We start from the raw sequence: 23150 nt of genomic DNA, 5'->3' as shown, positions 1-23150 counted from the left end.
ACCGGCAGTAAACTGTTGCAGTGGATTGAAAATGCCATAAGATGTGTATTACACACAACTTCCGTGCTGGTGAGCGACTGTGACAATTTGTAAACAAACATGGCCGCCAGGTTTGTTTAATTAAATACAGAAGATTTTGAGACAATTTTGAAAGAGAAAGACGTATTGAACACCCAAAAGGCTACTAAAACTTCAGTGGATATTCTTAAAAACTTGTCTTCGACTCGTTCAATATCATGCTAGCTGAATGGAGTACATCAGATATACCATTCAGCCAATATTATTTAATTATGTCACAGTTGTAGTTCGTATAAAATACTAGTGCCATATTTCCCAGGAAAACACTCAAGTCTGTTTGTGTGTGTGTATATATCCAAACAATAGTATTGTTGGTAATGGTGTTAATGTCTTATTTTTAGATGAAATCACTGCTAGTTTCCGTCGGTTTGGACACTTGTTTGTGGATTGGCCTCACAAAGCAGAGAGCAAGTCCTACTTTCCACCCAAAGGTAAATCATTTAAAGTTGTACATGCTCTGTCCTGATGCATATGACTATCCCATATTGGTGAATAAATCATCAAATCCACACAAGATGAGCACTTTTGTAGCATAAATGTTGACGTAAACCCTGCAGTCACAAATCCCTGTCATCAGTTGTAATTCTCATTCCAAATGAGTCCTGTTTGTTTATATATTTACATTAAGGAGATGTACATTCATGGACTTTCTCCAAATTAATTGGCAAAAAATAAATTGTACCTGCCTGTCCCTGGATTGGACAAAGGTTGCAGTCAGCACAAGGTACAATAAATGGGTTAATGGTCAGATGCTAGTTGCAAGTTAAGCAGGATATTAAAGCTATTGTAATTCAAGTCCATTTTCATATAGGAGCTCATTAAGATAAATGCTCTAATTTTAAAAGCCTACTGACCTGGGTCATTAGGTCTAAGCACTGTAAGTAATCCATGCTGGAGGTACATGTTTAGCCTTATACAGACATCACCACATAAGTTAATACAGAAATAAACATTTTTGGGGGTAAATCTATAGAAGTTGCTATTTCTCTACTTTGAATAAGTATGCAAACATGTCCTCTTTTTCCAGGTTATGCATTTCTACTGTTTCAAGAGGAGAGCTCAGTCCAAGCGCTGATAGATGCCTGCATGGAGGAGGAAGGGAAGCTCTACCTGTGTGTGTCAAGCCCCACCATCAAAGACAAGCCTGTAAGAGACACCAGCCTACATATCCACTTCACCTCAGAGTATTTTTAACATTCTACATGAGCCATGACAGGAGGCGGTGGCCACTTTGCAACAGTGCTCTCAAAGTAGGTGCAGTTAAATATAAACCTACAGAGTAAGTCTGGATTTCTGCACACACAGTGCTCCATTTTCAAAGCATATGGGTCAGTGGACCTGTGTTGCAGTGCCAAAACTCACATCATCAGGTTCCTTGCAGGGTTTTTTTATAGTCTGAAAAGATGTGAAATTGAGGGTATTAGCATGAAATGCATTATGCCACCTTTTGGAATTCTACAACCCCAATTCCAAAAACGTTGGGACAATGTGTAAAACATAAATAAAAACAAAATATGAAGATTTGTAAATCCTTGAAACCCTATATTTCATTGAAAATGGTACAAAGACAACATATCAAATGTTGAAACTGAGATTTTTTTTTTAAAATATATGCTCATTTTGAATTTGATGTCAGCAACGCGTTTCAGAAAAGTTTGGACAGTAGCAACAAAAGACTGTAATACTACAAAAAAAAAAAAAAAAAACTAATTTGGTTAATTAGCAACAGGTCAGTAACTTGATTGGGTATAAAAAGAGCATCCCAGAGAGGCAGAGTCTCTCAGAAGTAAAGATGGGGAGGGGTTCACCGGTCTGTGAAAGACTGCATGGGCAAACAGTGCAACAGTTTAACATTCCTCAATGTAAAATTGCAAATAATTTGGGGCTTACATCTGTGATGTATAATATCATTAAAAGATTCAGAGAATCTGGAGAAATCTCTGTCTGCAAACTGACATTGGATGCCTGTGATCTTCAGGCTCTCAGGCGACACTGCATTAAAAGCAGACACATGTCTGTAGTGGAAATCACTGTATAGGCTCAGGAACACTTCAGAAAACCATCGTCTGTGAAAACAGTTAATTACTGCATCCACAAATGCAAGTTAAAACCATATATAAACAATATCCAGAAACACCACCACCTTCTCCGGGCCTGAGCTCTTTTACCATGGACTAAGGCGAAGTGGAAAATTGGCCCGAGGTCTGATGAATCAAAAGTAGAAATTCTTTTCAGAAATCATGGACACCACATCCCCCAGGCTCAAGAGGAGAGGGACCATCTGGTTTATCAGTGCACAGTTCAAAAGCCAGTATCTGTGATGGTATGAGGGTGCATTAGTGCACATAATCTGGGTAGCTTGTACATCTGGGAAGGCATCATTAATGCTGAATGATATACATGTTTGAGAGCAATGTGCTGCCATCCAGACAAAATCTTTTTTTCAGGGAAGGCCTTCCTTCTTTCAGCAAGACAGTGCCAAACCGCTTTCTGCACATATTAAAACTGCATGGCTCCAGAGTAAAAGAGTCCGTGTGCTAAACTGGCCTGCCTGCAGTCCAGACCTCTCTCCCATTTAAAACATTTGGTGCATTATGAAGCGTAAACTATGACAAAGGAGACCACGAACTGTTGAGCAACTGAAAATTGTATGTCAGGCAAGAATGGGACATTCATTTCTCTTTCAAAACTGCAGCAGTTGGTTTCCTCAGTTCCCAAATATTTAGAGTGTTGTTAAAAGTAGAGGTGATGCAACACAGTGGTAAACATGCCCCTGTTCCAACTTTTTTGAAACGTGTTACTGACATCAAATTCAAAATGAGCATATTTTTTCAAAAAGCAATATATCTCAGTTTCAACATTTGATATGTTGTCTTTGTACTATTATCAATGAAATATGGGGTTTCCATGATTTGCAAATTATTGCATTCTGTTTTTGTTTAGATTTTACACAGCATCCCAACTTTTGGGAATCAGGGTTGTAGTTTTTTACTGGCAAAAGTAAACAAACATTCTGGTCTAAACTTTTCAGTCCTTCATTTGTTCAAAATGCAAAATTCACAACAACTTTGTGAAGCCATGTTATTTATCTCTGTCTGTCTGTGTTTCTTCAGTTTATGTAGTGGCCATGAAAAGCACATACATGGCCATGCACACATTATGCACACATGATACAAGACTCATGCTTTGTAATGTTGGGTACATAAGTGTATTAGCTAACCATGTTATTTACCTTGGATTAGTTATTAGTGCATCCCTATTTATAATAAGTTATTTACAGCTGAGGTCAAGAATATTGGTGTGTATTATTAGGTACAAATCCGTCCATGGAATCTGAATGACAGTGATTTTGTGATGGATGGCTCTCAGCCTCTGGATCCCAGGAAAACCATCTTCGTTGGAGGAGTTCCGCGACCTCTTCGAGCAGGTACAGAGTTGGGGGTTTTAAGACATAATCCACCCCTCCCCCGCCTCAAATGAACACGGTGTGAAAGCCAAACTTGTATTCAGTTTCACTGACCTGTTTCTCTCTCTCTCGTATATCTGGAAATGACTATAGCCTGATGAATGCTTTTAAATAAAGGTGTTTCATTAAATTTAGATGTACACTATATGGCCTGAGATTCCACCCATATATGAGCGTTCCTGAAGCTGCTGCCACAAAGTTGGAAGCACATTGTGGCGTATAGGATGTCTCTTCACTGGAGCCCAAACCTATTCCAGCATAACAATGCTCTTGTGCACAAAGTGAGCTTCAGGAAGACATGATTTGTCAAGTTTGGAGTGAAAGAAATTGAGTGTCCTGCACAGAGCCCTGACCTCAACCCCACTGAACACCTTTGGGATGAATTAGAACACGCATTGTACTCCAGGCCTCCTAGCCCGACATTCAGCAGCTGACCTCGCTAATGCTATATAATAAGCCAGCCACACTTGAAAATGTAGTGGAAAATCTTTCTAGGTGGATATAACAACAAAAGGGGATTAAATCTGGAATGGAATGTACAAAAATCACATGTGAGTGTGATGGACAGGTGTGTACAAACTTTTTGCCATATAGCATACAGGGGGCTGCAAAAGTAGGTATATAGTAATGAAAAACCAAACATTCGCACAAAACGTTATTTTATTGATTATACAAACATATCAATAATAAACATTTTAATCCCTCAAATGTTCAAACTGTTTGCCCCCAGCATTCACACACTCCACTCGAGTGTGGACACTCATGCATACACTGGCACAAAGGTCTTCATCAGCATCAATTTCCCGGCAAGCCTCCTGTATGAACTGAATCATGGCATCAACAGGACGAGGCTTGCGTGTGAAAACCCTATCTTTTACACATCCCCAGAAAAAGAAGTCCATGGGGTGAGATCTGGCGAATGTGGTGGCCAGTCAACGGCTCCCCGACATCCAGTCCACCTGTTGGAAAATTCCTTGTCAAGTAGCACACGCACATTGAGTGCGAAGTGCGGTGGCGCCCCATCCTGCTGAAAGTAGAAGTCGTCCTGCTGCTGTTGTTCACGTATAATTCTTACTGTATACCTACTTTTGCAGCCCCCTGTATATGAGAGTCCATTAGGGTGTGCCATATCCATATGACGTAAATATGGGACTAGTGGGCAGAAGCTTGCATCCACACACTTGAAGCTGATTCAGCTGTGCTCAATTCACTGCACATTTTCATGAATCCAGCTGAAATTCATTTGTACATCATTCTGGGTGATCAAATAGTTATATAGAAACAAGTGCCTATGATTTAATGTGAGTTTGGTAACTTGGCCCTATGATGTATGTTTACTCCATACACAGGCAAACAGCTGAATAATTATCACTATAATTAAAGGAATATGCCTTAAAGGAAAATTCAATGCAGTTAATGTAGAAGGAGCATGGTTTTGTTTATATATTGTTAGAACTATCAGGCTGTCGTTCAAGGTCCTGACAAAGCTGGACTGATTCCCTAGTGATACAAGGACTTTGTGATTGCTGAGGATGGATGATGAGCAGCGCATAGTAGTTTGGCACTTCAGAATCCTGGATGTTTTCAGCAGTAGTCCATGTCTCCAGACAGTGTCATAAGCTGATAAGTCAATAAGAGCAAGTCCAGTTTTCTGGGTGTGTTGGAAGCCAGCCTCAATGTTGGTAGTGAGGGTCAGGACTTGATCTGCATAACTTCTACCAGGTCTAAAGCCAGCTTGTTCTCTTGGCAGGGTAGACTCTACCAAAATAGAGAGCCATGCTAGGAGTAGGCACTCAAACAACTTGTATGTTGTACAAAGGAGGGAACTGGGTTGGTAGCTGGCCGGATCCTCTGCAGGCTTCCCAGGTTTGAGGAGGGGAATGATCTTGGACTCTCTGCAGACCTTAGGAGTGGTTCTGATGGTGGGACATAAGTGAATAAGGCAGCCAGCCAGTTGTGACCTTTGCAGCCAAGATTCTTCAGAAATTCTGGGTAGATCCCATCAACTCATGCAGCTTTCCAGGCTTTGGTTGAAGACAGGCCTTTGTCTACCTCTATTTGGGACTTGAGTATGGGGAAGAAGAGACTGACTCTTCCAGTCCCTTTCTTACTGTTTGCTGAGCTTCTTTGATGGAGGGTACCTTTTGAGTTTGCTACAAAGTGAGAAGCAACCGTGTTTGCAGACAGCTTGGGGGAGCTTGTACTGAGTTGGAGGAGCTGAACCAAGGTGACAAAGAAGAGACCACATCTTTCTGCTGGAATGTGTGAAGTCCAAATCATCTACTGTCTCTCGCCAGTGTTAACGCCTTGCTGCATCCAAGGAATCTAGAAGTTCTGTGCCAATGTCTGGATTGCCTGTGGACACCTATTGCTTCAAGAGTTCTTCTGTTTCTAGGAGCCAGCAAAGAGTGAAGGCCTTTCAAAAACCTCTGGGAATGTGCCTCTTTGCCGCATCCTTCAAGATCATCCAGAAAGAATTGTAGTTCTTTGGGACAGGTTCAAGGTTTGAAATCTTTTTTTTTTTTCCCCACCTCTGCCATGTAGCTTTCCCAATATGCTTTTCTGAAATTCCAGCATTGCATGGTTTAGATGAGATCACAGGGACTTGCACTCTGATGCTTATCAGTGCTGGTCTGTGTTGGCTATGTGAGAGGATCTGGCATGATGCATGAAAAGGAAGGCCACTGACAGTTTTTGATGTAAAACAGAAATGGTCACAGCTCCATCTGCTCGAATGGAAAGTGCCTGGTTGCTTGGCATCATGAAGAAGGTAGCAGTCATTGTTGGATGCCCATTCATCCAGTAGTTCCCCATTTTGGTCACCGGCTGGGTAGCCCCAAGAAGAATTATGGCTTCAGCATGTATCTCTGGGTGTTGGTATGTGGGTAGCACAGAGACTGGCCATATGGTCCATGGGGGCTTGTAGACATTGGTGATAGTGATAGAGACATGGCTTAACTTTTCAGTCCTGGACAATGTTGTTAGCATCGAGGGGCTAGCTACGTTTCGTTCCAACAGGACCTGCGCACTAAGCGGTAAATCCCGAGGGGGTGGTGTATTTATATCAATAACAGTTGGTGTAAAAATGCTAAGTTTTTCTCGAGCCATTGCTCACTGGACATTGAGCTTCTGGCTGTAAACTGTATACCATTTTATCTGCCCAGGGAGTTTACTTTAGTTTCCATCACTGCTGTGCATGTGCCCTCCCAGTCCTAACACAAAGGAGGCTATGAGTGTTCTCTACTGGACTATCAGTGAGCTGCAATCTGCTCACACTGACGGCTTTTTTTATTGTGGCTGGGGATTTTAACCTGGCCAATATGAAGACAGTCCTCCCTCATTTTCACCAGCATGTGGATTGTGCAACCAGGGGAGTGAACACATTAGACATGGCCTACACCAAAATGAAGGATCCATTCAAAGCAGCCTCCCGCCCCCACCTTGGCTCTTCTGACCATTTATTCATTATGCTGATCCCTGCATATAAGCCCCTGCTGATCAGAGGAAAACCTACAGTGAGGCAGGTGAAGGTGTAGTCTGAGGGGGCTATGGAGGCACTACAGGACTGTTTTGAGTGCACGGACTGGGACATGTTCAAGGAAGCTGCCACTTATAATGATCATACCAACATGGATGAGTATGCCATGTCTGTGTCGGCCTACATCAACAAATGCATGGAGGACATCAGCAACATAAATATCACCACCACCCGGGCCAACCAAAAGCCGTGGATGACTTATGAAGTTCACAAAATGCTAAAGGCATGGAACTCAGCCTTCAAGTCTGGCGATGAGAAGGCACTGAGAACAGCAAGAGCAAACTTGAACTGTGCCATCAGATTAGCAAAGTGTGCTCACAGTCAAAAAAATCCAGGACTTTTTCCATGACGACACCAACACCAGGGATATGTGGAAAGGCATACGGGATATCACAAACCACATGATAGCCCCTCTCAAGTGTAATGATGATGCAGACTTCCTCAATGAACTCAATAACTTCTTCAGGAGGTTTGAGGCACTAAATAACACTCCTGCAGTGAAAGCTGTTCCTCATCAGGATGAAAAGGCACTCTGTCTTGATACAGCTGAGGTGCGGAGGACTCTGAGGAGAGTCAACACACGGAAGGCCCCAGGCCCCGATAATATTCCTGGTTGGGTGCTCAGGGAATGTGCAGACCAGCTGGCTCATGTTCTAACGGACATCTTCAACACCTCACTGGATCAAGCCAAAGTCTCATCATGTTTCAAGATTGCCACCATCATCCCAGTGCCAAAAAAAACTCAAATCACATCACTCAATGACTACCGGCCCGTCGCACTCACTCCCATTATGATGAAGTGCTTTGAGATGCTGGTAAAGGAGTACATCACCTCCAGGCTCCCTCCCACATTCGACCCCTTCCAGTTTGTCTACCGGCCAAACCACTCCACTGAAGACGCCATCTCCTCTGCTCTTCACCTGAGCCTTGCACACCTGGAGGAGAAGAACACTCGTGCAGATGCTGTTCCTGGACTTCAGTTCAGCATTTAATACCATCATTCCAAAGCATCTGGTGAACAAACTGGGTCCCCTGGGCTTCAGCACCCCCCTGTGCAACTGGCTGCTAGACTTCCTCACTGAAAGACCAGTCAGTGAGGGTCGGACAGAACACCTCCAGTGTCCTCACCCTCAGCACAGGCTCCCCTCAGGGCTGTGTCCTGAGCCCTCTGCTGTTCACTCTGATGACACATGACTGTGTCCCCAGGGCTACCAGCAACCACATTGTGAAGTGTGCGGACAACACAACAGTGGTGGGCCTCATCAGGGATGATGGCGACCTGGCCTATAGAGAGGAGGTGGAGCAGCTGATGCAGGGAAAACAACCTGATCCTGAATGTGGACAAAACCAAAGAGATCATTGTTGACTTCAGGAAAAGCCAACCCAGCTACGTTCCACTTCTCATCAACAACACAGCCGTGGAGGTGGTCAATAGCACCAAGTTCCTGGGGGTGCACATCACAGAAAACTTCACCTGGTCTGTGAACACTGCGTCACTGGTCAAGAAGGCACAGCAACATCTGCACTTCCTGCATAGGATGAGGAGAGCCCACCTGCCCCTGCCCATCCTCACTACATTCTACAGAAGCACCATAGAGAGCGTTCTAACCAGCTGCATCTCTGTGTGGTGTGGAGGCTGCAGTGCCTCTGACTGGAAGAACGTGAGGAGAGTGGTGAGGACTGCAGAGAAAATCATTGGGACTTCTCTTCCCTCCATTCAGGACATTGCACCAAGGCGTTGCATGTCTCGAGCCAAAAACATCATCAGTGACCCCTCACACCCTCATTATGGACTGTTCTCACCTCTGGCCTCTGGAAAGAGGTTCCAGAGCATTAGGTGCAGGACCACCAGGTTCTATAACAGCTTTTTCCCCCAGGTCATCAGACTGCTGAACTCCAAACTCTAAACTTCTGTTTATACTGGAACATTCCTAATTCCACAAGTCACTTTTATACTAGGGCTGGGCGATAAAATGATAACGATGCATATCGCGATAGACACATACTTGATATCAATAGAAAATGCATTCGATAGAACGTTTCGATAGAATGTGTTTTTTTTTTTTTTTTTTTTTTTTTTTTTCAAGAAACAAGCGTTAGCCAGAGCCCTCTCTGGTTTAGGTCCGCTTTTAATCAACTGTTGTTGCGAAGCAAGCTTGGTTGCATGAGCAAAGGCACTCGTCCTCTGGTGCCTAGCAACGCATAGGGAGTGACACGCTGATAGCCAATCATGTAACAGTATCGCGTTTGGTTGCGCCACCTCGTTGTCTCGTGGTCGTGTTTTTTTTTTTTTTTTTTTTCCAGAAACAGCGTGGCCAAGAAAAGAAAGATGAGTGCCGGAACGAGCGAGGAAATTGTGGATAAAGTCAGTAAGGTCAGATGTTACAGATGTAAAGTCTTAAGTCTACCTCAGTTTTACTTTTAATTTCTTCTATGTTTACAAAACACTATTTTTATTTTATTAAACCTTCAATGAAAATATACTTGAATAGTTTAAGAATGGGGGCGGCACGGTGGTGTAGTGGTTAGCGCTGTCGCCTCACAGCAAGAAGGTCCTGGGTTCAAGCCCCGGGGCCGGCGAGGGCCTTTCTGTGCGGAGTTTGCATGTTCTCCCCGTGTCCGCGTGGGTTTCCTTCGGGTGCTCCGGTTTCCCCCACAGTCCAAAGACATGCAGGTTAGGTTAACTGGTGACTCTAAATTGACCGTAGGTGTGAATGTGAGTGTGAATGGTTGTCTGTGTCTATGTGTCAGCCCTGTGATGACCTGGCGACTTGTCCAGGGTGTACCCCGCCTTTCGCCCGTAGTCAGCTGGGATAGGCTCCAGCTTGCCTGCGACCCTGTAGAAGGATAAAACGGCTAGAGATAATGAGATGAGATGAGTTTAAGAATGGTCTAAGTCTACCTCAGTTTCACTCAATTTCTTTTATGTTTATAAAGCACTGCATATTTTTATTTGTTTTTAAATGTTATTCACCAGAGGGTGAACTTTTTTTGCACTAAACTCGCAGTAAAAAATTAAAAATATGACAGTCATTCTCACATAGCAGGTTTTGCTATGTTTACATTTAACACTTTGCTCATGTTTTTATAACACTTGAGTTTTTTAAGCACTTTATTATTGATAATTGCTCAGTTTTTGTTGTGATCGTAACATTGAACATGCGTGTTGACATTCCTTGCTTATTGGCTGTCAGAGGAAGTTTAAGTTTAAAATAAATGTTTGAATTTAGTATTGTTCTCTCCTGGTCCTTATTTTAAATAGGTCATAAAATGTTTCGATAATTATCGATATCGACCAATATGAAACACTTATATCGTGATACAGATTTCAGCCATATCGCCCAGCCCTACTTTATACTATTGCACTTTTATAATATTTTTGCTGCTGCATAATTTAATTTAATACACTTCATATTTAATTCTGTGCTGAGCCAAATTGCAATGAAATTTCGTTCGGTGTACACTTGTTGCATACTGAATGACAATAAAGGTTGTCTAAGTCTAGCGATGTCCCCAATCCCCACTGTAGCGGTGAAGCTCTTGTTTGAGCTAGATTCATTCAGGATGCTGAAGTCCTCTATGCCATGCCTTATGTAGGTGGCAATACCATATTTTTCATGGCACACTGCAGCCACAAGCTTGTAACCGTAGATACAGAACTTAGAAGCACACGTCATATCAGTGATGCGTGTCTCTTGAAGAAGGAGAACATCATCTTCAAGATCTTTTGCAGATCTTGAGATGTCATTCTTTGCACTTGACAGTCCTTAAATGTTCAGCTGGTAGATACGTAGGGCTTTCCCGATGTTCCGGGAGCTTTGGCCCTGAACAGGGCTGTTTGGGTTATTAGTTGCAATTGGCATTGTTAATAGCAAGAAAAATAGGCCAAAAATGCAGATCGTGTGTAGACAGTGTAAATAGTTTTAATGTTATGGCTCATTGGTGCATGTTATAGGTTTACGCTGCAGTGTACATTTTTTTTTTTTTTTAACTCTGTTTTGTCAGTGTCTCTACATTTCTACATGTTCCTGATTCTGAAAAGGTCATCTGTCATTTGTGTAGGCTAATTAATCCAATGAGTAATACAAGTTACTACTGATGTCCAGAATCCATCACTGGCTGATGTTTAGTGTATGGCAAGCTTTGTGAGCTAGTAGTGCATGCCAAGGTTACAGCATCAGAGTTTGATATGAGCCATAGTGATTTAATGCACAAAAGTCAGTACATATCTAACTTCAGTCAGTAGGATAACTTTATCTCAGTATTGCTCATGTCATGTGGCTCCTTATTGATTTAATTATGGAATCAAAAGAAGACTAATTTTCCACTATTTTTTGTGATTATGATCATTCTCAGAAATGTATGCTAAGACATGAAAGGTTTTAATACTGCAGTGCTGCAGTCACTGGTTATAGCGTGTCTTCTGGGACAGAAATGTTTCAGTTGTGCTGACGTACGTGTGTGTGTGTGTTTTTCCCTGTGGCAGTGGAGCTGGCGATGATTATGGACAGGCTGTATGGAGGGGTGTGTTATGCTGGCATTGACACTGACCCTGAGCTGAAATATCCTAAGGGAGCCGGACGCGTGGCCTTCTCCAACCAGCAGAGCTACATAGCTGCTATCAGTGCTCGATTTGTGCAGTTGCAGCATGGCGAGATTGATAAACGGGTTGGTGAGGGTGCACAATGGGGTAGGGGGATGGGGGTGTAGTTGAGAAACAAATAACTAGATCAGAGGCTCCAGCTCAGCATTTTAAAGCTCATGGCTCACACAACCAATCACATAGCTTCATGGCCCACACAAGGCTGGAAAGATGCAATTACATTTCCAACACCATAATTAACATTGGTAATCAGAGAGAACCGGACGACAGCAGCTACAGTGTGGCTATACTATGACTTCACTCCGATTTATAGAAGCTGCTCCGTCAGATATTCAGAAAATGGGACCTATAATTGATGCAAAGATTGTTTGCAAATAAATTAATCATGCACCAAATAACCAGTAGTAGTGCAGGTAATATTTTATAATGGGGGACGGGGGGTACCTGACAACAGTCAGTTATGGCCCTTTTCCACTACCCTTTTTCAGCTCACTTCAGCTCGCTTCAGCTCACTTCAGCCCGACACGGCTCGCGTTTCGACTACTTCAGAACAGCACGACTCAGCTCGCTTCAGCCCTGCTTAGCACCCAAAACTCGCACGGTTTTGGAGTGGGGCTGAAGCGAGCCAAACCGAGCTGAGTGAGGCTGGGGGCGTGAGGAGACACTCCGCTGTGCACTGATTGGTGAGGAGGAGTGTCCTCACATGCCCACACACGCCCCGCGAGCACGCTGGGATCTGTAAACACCGTAAACCCGGAAGAAGAAGAATTACGAGAATTTCTGAAGCCTTACGCGCCTCGCCTCATCTATACGCTCTTGCTAGTATCTGTTGGCGTTGTCGGTGACAACAAGCCACAGAACCAAGACCAGCAACACTAACGACTCCATGTCCTCCATGTTTATTGTTTACTATCCGGGTCGTGAGACTACCGCTTAAAAGGTCACTGATGTCACTGTTTGCGCCGCTTAACGACATCACGTGACGTCCACCCACTTTCGCTAACTCCACCCAATGTGTCCACCCACTTCCAGCCAGCATGGTTCAGCGCGGTTGTAGTCGAAATGCAACTCCAATAGCCCCGCTCAGCTCGACTCAGCACGGCACGGCTCAGCCCGACTCAGCCGCGTTTGTAGTGGAAAAGCGGCATTAGACTTGTATAATTAATTATTATTATTTTTTTTAATCTGATGGTCTTCCATTCAAATTGCTAAAGAGCATGGCTAAGGTGGAAATCTGACCTTTATATTATCTCCTATTCATTCTAAAACCAGATAGAATGTGCATGACATAAATGACATTATAATAATGTCATTTACGTCATGCATATGGAAGGAAAACATTATACTGTGTTCTTAATTGTTGACACTGAAACATCTGATGGACCGAAAAATTGTAGGTTTTGGTTCAGATATATTATTTCACAGTAGCATACTAATTGTCTGTCATGTGCAACTCGGTTTGTACAACCTTAAATAGTGCCAATCAAATAATATTTGTGATATTTTAGTAGGCCATGGTTTTGTTTAAGGAAATATGAACACAAAGACGGTAACAAATGGAACAGCATTTTGTGAAAAAGTCAAAGGTGTGTCAGAATATACAATGCATGAGCTGATTGACAAAAACGCACATTTTGTCTTGCTGGTGTCTCTACGCAAGAATATGCCTACTGTGGCTCATATCAGAATAATCAATGACTGTTTTTTTCCTGTTTTTGAATTATATAGCCACAGAGCAAAATTACAGCCAATCTATTTGAACCTTTACTGTAATTAAAAAAATCACATTTTTAAAGTAGAGTTTCAAATAATTATATTTTTATCTCATTTTTTTGGTTGGGTACTTTTAGGAAGTATTTCAGGGGTTAGCAGGGTTAGCTTCTTGGTCACACCAGTGAACATTGCTTGTAACCTAGAAGAGAGAATCTTGTACTCTTCAGAATCAAATTATTTATTTGTTATTGTAGCCATCTTCCATTCCTTTCTATTTGGTGCTAATGATCTTTCTTGCTCTTCAGGTGGAAGTGAAGCCATATGTCCTGGATGACCAGCTGTGTGATGAGTGCCAGGGCACACGTTGTGGGGGCAAGTTTGCACCCTTCTTCTGTGCTAATGTCACATGTCTGCAGTACTACTGTGAATACTGCTGGGCAGCCATACATTCACGTGCAGGGCGAGAGTTCCACAAGCCCTTGGTGAAAGAGGGAGGAGACCGGCCTCGCCATATCTCCTTCCGCTGGAACTGACCCAGCACACAGGATGACTGACCTAGCATACATGCACTTTTCCTTTTTTTTCCCTTTTGTTTGTTCCATTATTTTTATTTAGATTTATTTTTAAAGTCTAAAATTTAATTTAAGTTTTTAATTTTTTGGAAATGTCAAAAAAAAGTGTAATCTCAGTTTTTTTTTTTTTGTTTTTTTTTTGTTTTGGTTGGTTGGGTGGGGTTGTGGGGTTTTTTTGTTTGTTTGTTTTTTTGTTTTTTGCCGGACTGCCAAATAGATTGGCCAAGAATAGTAAATATCCCTAACTGACTGAATGACTGACTAATTCCTTATTGTTGAATCACACATGCAAAAGATCTTAAAGGGTTCTCATACAATATAGATCCTGATTTTTGGTTTGGACTGGCAATATGAACAATTATTTATTTATTTGCTGAGGCTGCAATATTCACATGCAAAAAAAAAATAGTTTAAAAACAGTGAACACTGCATGCAGCAATAAATGGCTGCCACACATTGGTACTCTGCTAATCATGGACAGATACTTATATAGACACTTGAATCATGTCCAAGAATGATTGATTATATTCTTTGGTGTTAGTTGAATAATAGCCAACAGGGCTTTATTTACAACTAAGGAGTGAACACAACATGTATATCTCAGTCACACTAGCTATTATGAAATAGATTCAAGCTTGATCTGGGCAAATCTAAATTTGATCCTTTCACCACTATATAGCCATTATGATACTTAGCTAATACACTTGAACATAGATAATGAAAGCTATTTGGTTAAAGAAATACTAGAAACCTGGATTAGGCCAAACAAAATGATCTATACCAGGAATATAGGATCTGTATTTCTATGATCTATATTTTACATCACATACATTTTTGATATTGACCCAAAGCATGACAATTTTTCTTTGTCTCATTGACATTCAACATGGAGGAAGAGGGGGATCACCTGGAACCTGCATACACATGTTAACCGGGAAGTAATTTATCAGCCTGTTGGCTGCATTTGCAGTCCGGCTAACTTAGATTAATGAAGTTTTAATTTAATGAATGTCTTAATTTGGTGTGCATGAAAACTTGAATGCTTTAGACTTCTCAATATAGGTGTTTAGAGTGACTTGACTCTAAATTTCTGTTTTACTTTTATCATACTACTGTTGAGACCTTGCCTTTTTTGTTGTGATGGATTGCATTTAGGACATGGACAGAACTACACTTTAAAAGAGTAGTTGACTGGGCAGAAAAAAGCGGCAGGATTATTAAAGGTGCACATTTCACTGTAATTAAAAAAAACATATGGTATTGACTAGTTTTGAGACCGTAAGCTCAAATAGTTGCACAAATAAACATATGTAGTAACTATTCTAGCAAGAAACACTCAGACCTTACTAGCAAGAGACCAAACCTACTGTAAAACTAACAAGATGCAGGTTTTTACAAGGCTGTTTGAGCATCACTGGCATGTTTAAGTGGAACTGCATTGGCCACTGAGGCAGACATACTGCTAATAGTCTATATAAATATGCATATTAATTTCATTCACTGCAGGCACTTGCAATCACTTTAACATGATCATCTTGGATTATACTCGCATGATGTGCTCAGTATGTCTAAAGATCTCAAGGAGTAAGCACACGCTCTTGTGTTGCCTGTTCCACAGGTCAGACTGACCAAAGATAAGCCTTAGAGATGATAAATGTCTTGACCTCCCTGAAATTACTGTTGTGCAAAGCAAGTAGGACAGACTAGTGTTCATGTCATTTGATTAAAAAAAAAACACATCTAATAAGATTACTTAAGAATAATAATGCTTGTGATGGTAACAGCGGTAACATTGCTCACTTGTCAGGGAATTTGTGCAAATATTGTAGTGCTAATGAGAATTACCATGTGGTGTATTGATAGTGCTTTATTGCATGTTTTTTCCCCCCTAAGAGTTTTTGCCGTTCTGATTGAACAGTGTAGTAGCTGAACGCATTTTGAAGAATTTTGTCACAGAGAAACAGATATTGTTTTATACATGGTACGCTGATTTTTGTACTGTGTTTTCTAGATGGTTATTTTCTCATTAACATGAACATATGCACTACTTTTTCTATACATTGTTTTTTCAAATCATTTAGGCACTTTTTTCCACAAACAATGTCTTTTTGCAATACCTCATTTTTTTTTTCTTTTTCAGTTGTTGGGTAGAGATTTTGTACCTTTTGTTATGAAGACACCTGGAAATATGGCAAGTAAGCAATTAAGAAAGTAAAAAAAAAAAGTCATTATTTTTCAGTTAAGCTTTTTATAAATAATTGCAGAAGTAAATATTGACTTCAAAAGGAGGAAATTTTGAAATGTGATACTTTTAGAAATATATCAAACACCAACCTGCTGTCCATAATGAAATTATGTTCCTCATTAGTGATTGTGGAAATAAAATTACATGTAAATAAGGTTTATGATAGACTGTACTTTATACCACAATTAGGAATGTTTCATAGTGAAATATCAATGCTTATCACTATAGAAGTAAGTGTACTTGTACACTACCAGGCAAAAGTGTGGACACACTGACTCATACATTGTTACTATTATATACTTTATTATTTTCAAGTAACACTGAGAACATTTTATAATTAACACAACGAAATGGCATATTTGGAATTATATAGTGACACAGTTTTAACATCAAAAAACATTTTATATTTTAAATTCCTACACACTGTTCCTGATCTTGCACTCTCGGCATCATCTCAACTTGCTTCATGAGCTTTTCTTAAAGTTCCTAGAGCTCCTCGTTCCTTCTCCAAAGTTCAAAATAAACACTTACTTATTGGGGGAGAAACCATCATCTCATTTTTCAGTTAAAAACCTCTTATTAAAATATATTTTGATTCAGAAATATATCTGAATCGCTAACTTTAATATGTACGTTTGACTTAGAAGCAATTTTCAACCTTAACTTTTTTTTTTAATCAAAATGTCTTCAAGACAAATGTAAAATATCTACTCGCCATACTGTGTGCAAACTTTTGACTGGTAGTGTATATAAATTATAATAAGTATAAACCCGAATGCAAGAAAAGGTAATATGTATATTAACATGCATGAGCTAAATTTAAGCTAATATGGTATGATAAAATTAAAATTACAGTTATTATATGAAACATTTTCCAGCCTCACTGAATTATAGCTTTCTTGTTCTCAAGATGGGTAAACTCCAATATTAGCTCTCTCCAATATACTCCAACATCCAGAACCCCGGACCTCAAAGAGTCTTTTTTTTTTTCTTTTTTTCATAAAGCCCACAGTGATTAGGGCCTCTGAGACTTGAATGTGATACATCTTGCAAAATAACCTCAAATTATGTGCAATATGGTTGTCTCTCCAAAACCAATCTCTACAGTGTATTTCTTGAGTTGCTCACACACCCACCTCTTCTCATTATAACTTTTTCTTCATTCTCTGATTTGTACTAAAATGCCACTAATATGTGTAAAAAAAAAAGTTATTTTTTACTTTTTGTGTATTCACATATTTTCCTACTTAATTTTATGCTACTGTGATTAAAACCTGTAAATATTCAGTGACGAACATATGAAACGTTATATTTTCAATTGGAATGTTGAACTTTTGTCATTCAAACATAACTAGCGATTGGTAAAACAGTACACTTAGAATTTCAAGTTTTATTAATCACAATATTGTGCATCATGTCTACAGAAAAATAAGAAAAGTATCAGAATATTCTCGGTGTAACTGCTAATTTAAATTGACATAGTTTATAACTATCAGAAGGTTGTATTTATCAATAGATTTTTATAAGAGGTCTAATTTTTTTGCTATGCCATTTATAAGTTTAGATTTTCTTTTTTTATATATTTTACCACCATATGGAATTGTGGGGGAAAAATCCATTGTTTTATAGTCAGGTTAGTCAGTGTGCTGTTGTAGTTGAGTCCGATGTCTTGATTATTTGCAGCCAGCTATTTATAACAGTATGCCTAATTTTTAAGTATTTGTATTGTGATATGTTGAATGAATAAACTTAATAGCAAGAACTGCCTTAATGGTCGATTCTGATCGGAAAATGCATGATTATGAAATGGCCCTTGGTGTGTGTGTGTGTGTGTGTGTGTGTGTAACCTAAATCCCAGGTAGTCAGGTAGCTTGTGGTTTTCTGGCACAAGGTCAAATCTATTTTTAGATTTTGTCTTAAAGGGTGTGCTGCTGCAGAAGTGGAGCAGTACAGACATAAATGCAGTACCAGCCTAAGGCATTTTTAAAAACACATGGAATAAATGTGTGTCTTAAGAAATCAGAATATGTATTCTCGTGACAATACAAATTCTCCTTCAGGCAGTTTATGGTGCTGCAGGCCTAACTGTCCTAGAATTGTGCCATTTCATATATTATGCCATGTACTGAAATTGGTAATTTTGAAAAGTCTGTTTTTATGTTTTGGCCACACTGTTTTCAGGCCATTTCCCAAAAGCCTCCCATTCACAATAAAATGTGGAGAGAGGAAAAAACAAAAACATAGCTGCATGCTTGTCATGAGCACTGGGTGCATGACACATGACTTTCACATAATTTCCAACATTTTAGCTTTTTTTTGACAATATGAACAAACACATGCTTTATTTTGCATTACAGTATCACTTATACACTGTACAAAGCAGTCAAATACAGAATTATAAAATTTGTGTATGTACACATTATGTCTGGGAAATCACTACAGCTTGCGCCAATTACACTGGCCCCATTATACCTATAACTCCCTCCATGAAATAAGTGATGCTGGTTCTTTATACAGATGAATTTATTTTTCTCTTCATTCCAATTCACCGTCAACAATCCACCGTCGAACTCGCTGGCTGCATACAACACAGGGGGAATGAATCTTGAACAAAAAAAAAAAACTCAAACTCAAAATAGGAAATACTAGGATCACCTTGAACACAGAGGATAAACAATTTCTTGAAACTTTCTTGGTGGATTCCTGCAATTAATTGCGTCCTGCTGTGATCCCACCAGATGTGGTGCTTTCCAGCAGAAATTAGCACTGTTTGTCCTCACATGGTTCTCCCTCAGCACCTGTTACTCACTACACTGGCAGAAGTGTCTTAAATAGTCTCACATCTACAGTGCCTTGCAAAAGTATTCATACCCCTTGAACTTTTTCACATTTTTCCGCATTACAACCACGAACTTAAAAGTTTTTTTTTATTGAGATTTTATGTGATAGACCAACACAGAGTAGCACATACCTGTAATTGTGAAGTGAAACAAAAATGATAAATGGTCTTCAAAATTTTAAACAAATAAAAATCTGAAAAATGTGGTGTGCATTAGTATTCAGCCCCCTGTACTCTGATACCTTTAATACAATCCAGTGCAATCAATTGCCTTCAGAAGTCATCTAATTAGTTAATAGAGTCCTACTGTGTGTAATTTACTCTCAGCATAAATACACTTGTTCTGTGAAGGCCTCAGTGGTTTGTTAGAGAACACTGAAGAACAAACAGCATCATGAAGACCAAAGAACTCACCAGACAGGTCAGGGATAAAGTTCTGGAGAAGTTTAAAGCAGGGTTAGGTTATAAAAAAAAATCCCAAGCTCTGAACATCTCAAGAAGCACTGTTCAATCCATCATTCAAAAATGGAAAAAGTATGGAACAACTGCAAACCTACCAAGACATGGCCGTCCACCTAAACTGACAGAGCAAGCAAGGAGAGCACTGGTCAGAGAAGCAGCCAAGAGGCCCATGATCACTCCGGAGGAGCTGCAGAAATCCACAGCTCAGGTGGGAGAATCTGTGCACAGGACAACTATAAGTTGTACACTCCACAAATCTGGCCTTTTTGGAAGAGTGGCAAGAAGAAAGCCATTGTTGAAAGACAGGCATAAGAAGCCATGTAGGGGACACAGCAAACATGTGGAAGAAGGTGCTTTGGTCAGATGAGACCAAAGTTGAACTTTTTGGCTTAAATGCAAAGCGCTATGTGTGGTGGAAAACTAACACTGCTCATCACCCTGCACACACCATCCCCACTGTGAAACATGGTGGTGGCAGCATCATGCTATGGGGATGCTTTTCTTCAGCAGGGACAGGGAAGCTGGTCAGAGTTGATGGGAAGATGGATGGAGCTAAATACAGTGGTGCTTGAAAGTTTGTGAACCCTTTAGAATTTTCTATATTTCTGCATAAATATGACCTAAAACATCATCAGATTTTCACACACGTCCTAAAAGTAGATAAAGAGAACCCAGTTAAACAAAGGAGACAAAAATATTATACTTGGTCATTTATTTATTGAGGAAAATGATCCAATATTACATATCTGTGAGTGGCAAAAGTATGTGAACCTCTAGGATTAGCAGTTAATTTGAAGGTGAAATTAGAGTTAGGTGTTTCCAATCAATGGGATGACAATCAGGTGTGACTGGGCACCCTGTTTTATTTAAAGAACAGGGATCTATCAAAGTCTGATCTTCACAACACATGTTTGTGGAAGTGTATCATGGCACGAACAAAGGAGATTTCTGAGGACCTCAGAAAAGGCATTGCTGTTGCTCATCAGGCTGGAAAAGGTTACAGAACCATCTCTAAAGAGTTTGGACTCCACCAATCCACAGTCAGACAGATTGTATACAAATGGAGGAAATTCAACACCATTGTTACCCTCCCCAGGAGTGGTTGACCAACAAAGATCACTCCAAGAGCAAGGCGTGTAATAGTCAGCAAGGTCATTAAGGACCCCAGGGTAACTTCTAAGCAACTGAAGGCATCTCTCACATTGGCTAATGTTAATGTTCATGAGTCTACCATCAGGAGAACACTGAACAACAATGGTGTGCATGGCAGGGTTGCAAGGAGAAAGCCACTGCTCTCCAAAAAGAACATTGCTGCTCATCTGCAGTTTGCTAAAGATCACGTGGACAAGCCAGAAGGCTATTGGAAAAATGTTTTGTGGACGGATGAGACCAAAATAGAACTTTTTGGTTTAAATGAGAAGCGTTATGTTTGGAGAAGGAAAAGACTGCATTCCAGCATAAGAACCTTATCTCAACTGTGAAACATGGTGGTGGTAGTATCATGGTTTGGGCCTGTTTTGCTGCATCTGGGCCAGGACGGCTTCCCATCATTGATGGAACAATGAATTCTGAATTATACCAGCGAATTCTAAAGGAAAATGTCAGGACATCTGTCCATGAACTGAATCTCAAGAGAAGGTGGGTCATGCAGCAAAACAACGACCCTAAGCACACAAGTCATTCTACCAAAGAATGGTTAAAGAAGAATAAAGTTAATGTTTTGGAATGGCCAAGTTAAAGTCCTGACCTTAATCCAATTGAAATGTTGTGGAAGGACCTGAAGCGAGCAGTTCATGTGAGGAAACCCACCAACATCCCAGAGTTGAAGCTGTTCTGTACGGAGGAATGGGCTAAAATTCCTCTAAGCCGGTGTGCAGGACTGATCAACAGTTACCGGAAACATTTAGTTGCAGTTATTGCTGCACAAGGGGGTCACACCAGATACTGAAAGCAAAGGTTCACATACTTTTGCCACTCACAGATATGGAATATTGGATCATTTTCCTCAATAAATAAATGACCAAGTATAATATTTTTGTCTCATTTGTTTAACTGGGTTCTCTTTATCTACTTTTAGGACTTGTGTGAAAATCTGATGATGTTTTAGGTCATATTTATGCAGAAATATAGAAAATTCTAAAGGGTTCACAAACTTTCAAGCACCACTGTACAGGGCAATCCTGGAAGAAAACCTGTTGGAGGCTGCAAAAGACTTGAGACAGGGAAGGAGATTCACCTTCCAGCAAGACAATGACCCTAAACATACAGCCAGAGCTACAATGGAATGGTTTAGATCAAAGAATATTCATGTGTTAGAATGGCCCAGTCAAAGTCCAGACCTAAATCCCATTGAGCATTTGTGGCAAGACTTGAAAATTGCTGTTCACAGACGCTCTCCATCCAATCTCCCTGAGCTTGAGCTATTTTGCAAAGAAGAATGGGCAAAAATTTCAATGTCTAGATGTGCAAAGCTGGTAGAGACATACCACAAAAGACTTGCAGCTGTAATTGCAGCAAAAGGTAGCTCGATGAAATATTGATGCAGGGGGGCTGAATACTAAAGCACATCACATTTTTCAGATTTTTATTTGTTTAAAATTTTGAAGACCATTTATCATTTTTGTTTCACTTCACAATTATGTGCTACTCTGTGTTGGTCTATCACATAAAATCTCAATAAAACACTTTTAAGTTCGTGGTTGTAAGGTGGAAAAATGTGAAAAAGTTCAAGGGGTATGAATACTTTTGCAAGGCACCGTACATGTAAACCCTGAGACATGTTCTGACATGTTCAGACATGTAGAAAGAAGGACTGAGAAGGCTTGGGCTTGAGTTGCACAATACAAATAAATCTTCACAAGAAATAAACACATAAATAATATATGTAAACATATATGTAAACAAATTATTATTCATTATTGCAAATAACATCCACAGCAGTTACACTCCCACCAAATCACAGTTTTTGTGTGATTTCACTTCACTTTCATTTCAACCTCACAAATTAACTCAAACTTGTGGAGAATAACCCTGACCTTTATTCTGCTTCAAGCAGTAGAACAGTCTTATGTACAGGCCTATCAAGGCTGCCTGGTTTAGTAGTGCGTTTTCCCTTGTCTAAAGTTGAGTCACTAACAGCATCACCTTTCTAACTCTTCCATCAGAGCTAGGGTACACTTCTGTCACTCTTCCTTTGGTATTGATTTCAATACCTTCTTGCTGTTTGAAATGAACTTGTGTAGCCTTAGTTTGCCTGTGCTACAAAGACATCTTGCTTTCTTGATGAGCTGAATCACCTCAGTCTCAGATGGTACACTCACCAGTCCATCATCAACATAAAAATTCCTCTGGATGAATTTGACAGCATCTTGGTTAAACATCTAGCCCCTCAGTGGCTAGATGTTTGAGACCAAAATTGGCACAACCGGGTGAGGAGGCTGCCCCAAACAGATGGACTTTCATCCGAAAGACTGATGGTGGAGACTCACCATTCTCCCACCATAAGAACCTCAGGTAGTCTTGGTCTTCAGGCCTTACATGAAACTGATGGAACATTTTTTCCACATCACACATAATAGCAATCAGGCCCTTAGGAAACCTACAAAGAACTCCCACCAAGGTGTTTGTGAGCTCT

The 23150-nt window shown here is 40.4% G+C and overlaps 1 protein-coding gene across 3 annotated transcripts in view; it reads left to right on the top strand.

The window, feature by feature from the left end:
• Positions 1-13991, top strand: part of cpeb4a (cytoplasmic polyadenylation element binding protein 4a) — a 33069-nt gene extending 19078 nt beyond the window's left edge. For 2 of the 3 annotated variants that reach the window (XM_060910654.1, XM_060910645.1), the window contains 5 exons: positions 420-509; positions 1106-1224; positions 3391-3505; positions 11569-11750; positions 13704-13991. In XM_060910654.1, the coding sequence (XP_060766637.1) occupies positions 420-509; positions 1106-1224; positions 3391-3505; positions 11569-11750; positions 13704-13931 (734 nt within the window). In that variant the 3' untranslated portion in view covers positions 13932-13991. The remainder of the gene's footprint in view (positions 1-419; positions 510-1105; positions 1225-3390; positions 3506-11568; positions 11751-13703) is intronic. The other variant, XM_060910659.1, reaches the window with a different exon arrangement.
• Positions 13992-23150: the final 9159 nt, after the last annotated feature.

Source organism: Neoarius graeffei, chromosome 2 (assembly GCF_027579695.1).
Source record: "Neoarius graeffei isolate fNeoGra1 chromosome 2, fNeoGra1.pri, whole genome shotgun sequence".
Lineage (NCBI taxonomy): Eukaryota > Metazoa > Chordata > Actinopteri > Siluriformes > Ariidae > Neoarius > Neoarius graeffei.
Note: the sequence above shows the minus strand (reverse complement) of the source record. Positions and strands in the feature narration are given on the sequence as shown.